This window comes from Dunckerocampus dactyliophorus, chromosome 18, assembly GCF_027744805.1.
Source record: "Dunckerocampus dactyliophorus isolate RoL2022-P2 chromosome 18, RoL_Ddac_1.1, whole genome shotgun sequence".
NCBI classification, from domain to species: Eukaryota; Metazoa; Chordata; class Actinopteri; order Syngnathiformes; family Syngnathidae; genus Dunckerocampus; species Dunckerocampus dactyliophorus.
The window spans coordinates 15,978,086-15,983,207 of NC_072836.1; the positions used below are offsets into that span (position 1 = coordinate 15,978,086).

Here is a 5,122-nt window from a genome sequence, read left to right on the forward strand (position 1 = left end):
CATTTTGGTTGCAGATGTGCTCTCGTGGTTGATGTTAATCTTATAATTGATGCATTTCAACCACTTCTTAAAGCGTTAAGCATTAACACTATACGGGATTTGGCAAAAAGAAAGACAAGAGGGGGGGAGGAAAAATCCCACAAACCAGATTAGATTAAAGTTAACATTAAAATGTTGGCAAAAAAAACAAAAACGCATGAAGCATTCAAATAAAATGTGGGTTACTTCACAGTTCCCCATCAGGTAACAATCTTTCTATTTGTATCAGGCCTTCACTTGGTGCCAAAATGTGCTCAAGGACTACTATTGGGTGTAGAGTGTGGTGTGACCCACAGCCTCAGTGGTGATCTATCAAAAACAGACTCGTGAGTATTAAATAAATAATGCAATGCATCACAGTGAATGTTTATTTTTACTACCGTGTTCTACATAGGTCTGCTTTGCAAGGACTTCAATAAACAAAATTAATGGCAGTTACAGTATGTGCAGATGCACATGACGGGAACATGCATATTTATTTAAGCATGTGTCCTTATTATATTATATACAACAAACCAATCATTCTTACTTATTTATTGATGCTTTGAATTATGGTGCACTTGGTTGTCACATGCCAGGCATTTGAGGTGAGAAATACAATTTGCTGTGTCTATTAGATGGAAGATTGATTTATCCTGGTAATATCTGCATGCCACGTGATGGAAAGTAAATGAATAAATAAATACATGCACTTCTAATAGCATTTTCCACAATTTAATAGTGTAATATTGACTGTACCTTTACATACAGTGTATTATATAATACTTGTATATATAATTATGTTTCATGTGAAGTTATCTCATAATTTAAAAAATCAATTAAACGTTTATTAATACACAAGAACATAAAATGCTTTTTTTAAACAATATATTTTCTCTATCTGCTGATTTTTATGTCAGCTAAGGCCTATATTTATATCTTTTAGATATTTCATTCTTCCTACATTATTAGAGTTGCTGGCAGAAGCTTTGTTCTGTTCCAATAAATAATAATTCACTTACAATTTTTGATAACCTCAAAACGGTTAGTTGGCCTCTTTTCATTTATTACACTTTCAAATGCGTTTTTACGTATGAAATGATTGTTTTTGACGTAACATTTCTAGCATTTTTTACTGTTGTTCGTCCAACAGCACATTTGAATGAGATGTTTATCTACTGTCTTTTTTTAAGGACAAATTATACAAATCCAAAATGTGGAGGATCTGTCACAAAAACGAAAAACAACAGATTGCGTGTTTAGAATCCATTTTTTATTTATTTCCAGGATGACATCCAGTTAAAATGTACTCTACATTTATCCCAATTTAGTAAAAAAAAAAAAAAAAGAAAGAAAATGCATGGTTCTATCACGTATAAAACATTTTTATGTAAAAAAAAAAACAAACCCTCCGTGCTACTGATTCAATGTCTTTGTTACCTGAGAAAATTCAAGTCCTGCGTGCATCCGTCAGTTTATTCATTGTCATCACTCAGGTGTTTAGCTGCCACTTCAGGTGTTCCATGACGCTGCGTGTGTAACTTCTGATACTCCTGCTGCAAGGTGACCAGGTGAGGGGACACCGCAGGGTGGAAAAGCGCCGGTGACGTGAAAGCTGCTGCGGGAGTGAGAGGAGCGGAGTAGGCGGTGCAGTGAGCCGCCGAGAAGGCTTCGATGGCGGGCTGCGCCTGGAGGAAAGCCTTGGCTGTGAGGGCGCTGCGGGAGAAGAAGTTGGAGAGAGCTGGCAGGATGCTGCTGACAGGTGGGATGGTGGCGGCGGGGGGTGCATGATGGTGATGATGGTGATGATGCATGTAAGGGTAAATATCCAGACTGGGAAGCTGGAGGACCGGTGCTCCGAGCCCGTAGTGTCCATGTGGAACGGCGTGCAGTACACCGGGTTCCACATGGTGCTCCTTGAGGGGATCGTAGCGGAAATGTTGCCGCTTGAACCGCTTCCTCCTGCGCAGAAAGCTCCCATTCTCAAACATATCTGAGGAGTTCGGGTCTAGGGTCCAATAGTTGCCCTTCCCGGGGTTGCCAGGCTCTCTGGGCATCTTTATAAAGCAGTCATTAAGCGACAAGTTGTGTCTGATCGAGTTCTGCCAAGCCGGGAACTTCTCCCGGTAATAAACGAAGCGGTGGCTGATAAAGTCGCAGATCTCGCTGAGAGTGAGACGTTTCTTTGGGCTCTGCAAGATGGCCATGGTGATGAGAGCGATGTATGAGTACGGAGGCTTCACCGACGTGGGACTTTTCGTTTTAGCGGGAGGGGGACACGCTTGCGTGGGGCTGCATGAGTCCCGCTCCACGGTGCGCTCCAGCTCATCCGGCGGTAGGAGCTGCTCCTCTGCGTTATCTCTGAAGCCTTCCCCCACCACGTCGATAACAATATCCTCCATGATCTCCGAGCCCAATGTCATAGTAGATGTCCACCTGCAACCAGGTGGGAACAGAGTGACGGCTCCTTAAAAAAAGTCCACTTTTTACGCACGACTTATCTCCGTTGTGTGCAAAAATGGGAGCGCATCCATCCTCCTCCTCCACTGCCCTTCTTCTCAAAGTCCACAAACTCCGAAATTATTTTTAACGTTTTTGTTGATAACATAAAAAAAATCAATGTATTTCCGTCACGCGTAAAAGTGCGTGCGCCCTCTGAAGGTGTCCAGCATCATCTGGAATCAGTGAGCTGTCTGCTCAGGGTTGGGTGGGGATGATGTCACTCTGAGGCCCCAGGAAGAAGCTTCTGACCAATGAAAAGGACGGAAAGGTAAAACAAGAAGGAGGCCTGGACCAGTTTTAAAGGCGCACTCTCATCATCTGCACATCCACGCCAAGTGGATGTGGGCGTCACTGGTCCATTCAGAAAAACACAGCCCAGAGCAGGAAAATATGTGAATCAACTTATTTTTTCTCCACTCTAAAGTGGCATCAAAAAGAAGAAAAAAAACCCTCTAGCTTTACAATTGTAGTCATTTTGAAGGCAAATGATAGCAGGGTACAACATGTTCTCGTGAATCGCGATAAGAAAATGTTGCAACTGTGCAGTATAAACACGGAGGGAGACGTTGAAATGAGGCAAAAGGATGGACTTTTTCAAATGTTAAAATAAGCGATTCAAGAGAAATAATATAAGATTATGTGTAGATAAACCCTTAACCCCTTGGAATGCATCTGCAGATGCACCACCACCAATTAAAATGAATTACCACTTCAACGTTACTCTCCCTTCTTCGTCAACTACACAAATATTTTTAAATAATGTATTCCTGCGGAAGGGAGAATAAATAATAATCTTCATTCTGCACGAGATGGGATGAGAACACTTAGCTTCTTCTTAAGGACGACTGAAAGCATGCATGCCTTTGGGATGAAATTGGTCGATTTGACATTTTTCAAAAATATATTTTTGTTGTTTAATGATGGAAGTCTTTTTGTGGGATTCCCGCATTTCCGGCCTTTAATCGTATTGATACCTCGGGGCACGAAGGGACCGGGTCCGGGCTGGGTGGGCTATTCGGGACCAGTTAAAGCTGCAGATGATTTCCAAAACTCATCACGCATGTTTGCAGATTGGAAACAGGCCCACGTGTGAAACTGAGTGCTTTCAATAAGGAGGATGCAGGGACACTAAAAAAAAAAAAAAGAATATGGGTGCATCAAAGAAAACGTGACACCAAAATTGTTATTTTTAAAGGAATCCACCCTGAAACTGTGCACGGATTTTCTTGTAAACAATTGTGCTTCGTTCCAAAAATCACACTATAGATTGTACATTACATTGGAAAATTAGGAAGTAATAATAATAATAATACTAATACGGATATTTTATGTGTCACTTCAATTAAAATTTATTTTTTTTACCCCAGTGACAACTTAAAGCATTTAATAAATAGTGATAAATAAAGCAGTAACCTATGTTCTAATGTTTAAAAAAGCTGAGGTTGTTTTCATTCATCATCCACCTAAAAACCTTCAAACCTGAGCAGCTCACCTGATAATAAAACCACCATGTACGGCACACAATATAGGCAAACGTGTTTAAATCTCATTTTTATTGAATATACCCTGTAAGTATATCACGACTTTGATTTAGATTGACAGTCTAACTCACCAGCACGTACACAGTAGAGAGATGACGTTCCAGCGACCTGTTGCGCGTGTAGAGAGCTTAAAGACTGACACCTTGTGGAGAGACATGGAATTGTCTGTTCGAAGGCCTCATATGTGGCCGCAGTCATAACGGTAGCGACACTAATTCTATTGCATTCAGAAGAAATATGAACAATGAACAATAAGACAGCACCAGCAATGGTTTCCAGGTATGTCAAATGTTTATTAAGTTGTAAAGGAAAACAATATGTTCAGTATATGAAATGTGATGCAATTATATTACAGTTTCATTTTCAAAAGTGGTTGTTTATGAGGGTTAATAGACTTAAAATGACTACAGTATGTCTTTTATGAGAGTGCTTTTAGGTGAAGGCTACATATAAAAAGTTAAATAAACAGCTCTACTTTACTATTCTGCCCTAAGTATAATCTGCTGTACTACTGTACTCTCTACTCTACCATATTGTCAGTCAGGGACCTTAGCTTTTATCACTATTAGGGCTACTTTGACCAAATGAAAGGAGAGGGGAGCAACATGTGCTTTATTTACAGTACAATAAATGACTGGCAACATTTCATTGCATTTTATTTATGTACAAAGCAGCTGTCCACTCAAGCAGCGCTGCCGTTGCCTTTTTGTCCCCTAAGAGAGTTTATGGACATATTCTTCTACCCCTGGGTGAGCTACTACGAATCAGGTACTGGGTCTCATGCACCAGCTACCTGTTGGAGACCCCTACTGTAAGCAATGGCTTCTACAATAGTGTAGTATAATGTACTGTACTACGAGCAATGCCCTTTACTATACAATGAGCAACATCCTCTACTGTACTGCACTGTATACTGTACTGGGTCTCATGCACAGACTACCTATTAGAGACCTCTGCACTACGCGATGAGCGATGTCCTCTACTTAGGTGTAGCATACTATACAATGAGAACGTCCTGTACCGCAGTGTAGTAGTCTGTACTACTATAGTGTAATATACTG

At 40.6% G+C, this 5,122-nt stretch overlaps 1 protein-coding gene across 1 annotated transcript; it reads right to left on the reverse strand.

Moving 5' to 3' along the window:
- Window positions 1-1,269: 1,269 nt before the first annotated feature.
- Window positions 1,270-2,676, reverse strand: foxd7 (forkhead box D7). The gene has a single exon (XM_054759657.1). It carries the CDS (start codon window positions 2,439-2,441, stop codon window positions 1,494-1,496), a length of 948 nt encoding a protein of 315 aa, XP_054615632.1. The 5' UTR covers window positions 2,442-2,676; the 3' UTR covers window positions 1,270-1,493.
- Window positions 2,677-5,122: the final 2,446 nt, after the last annotated feature.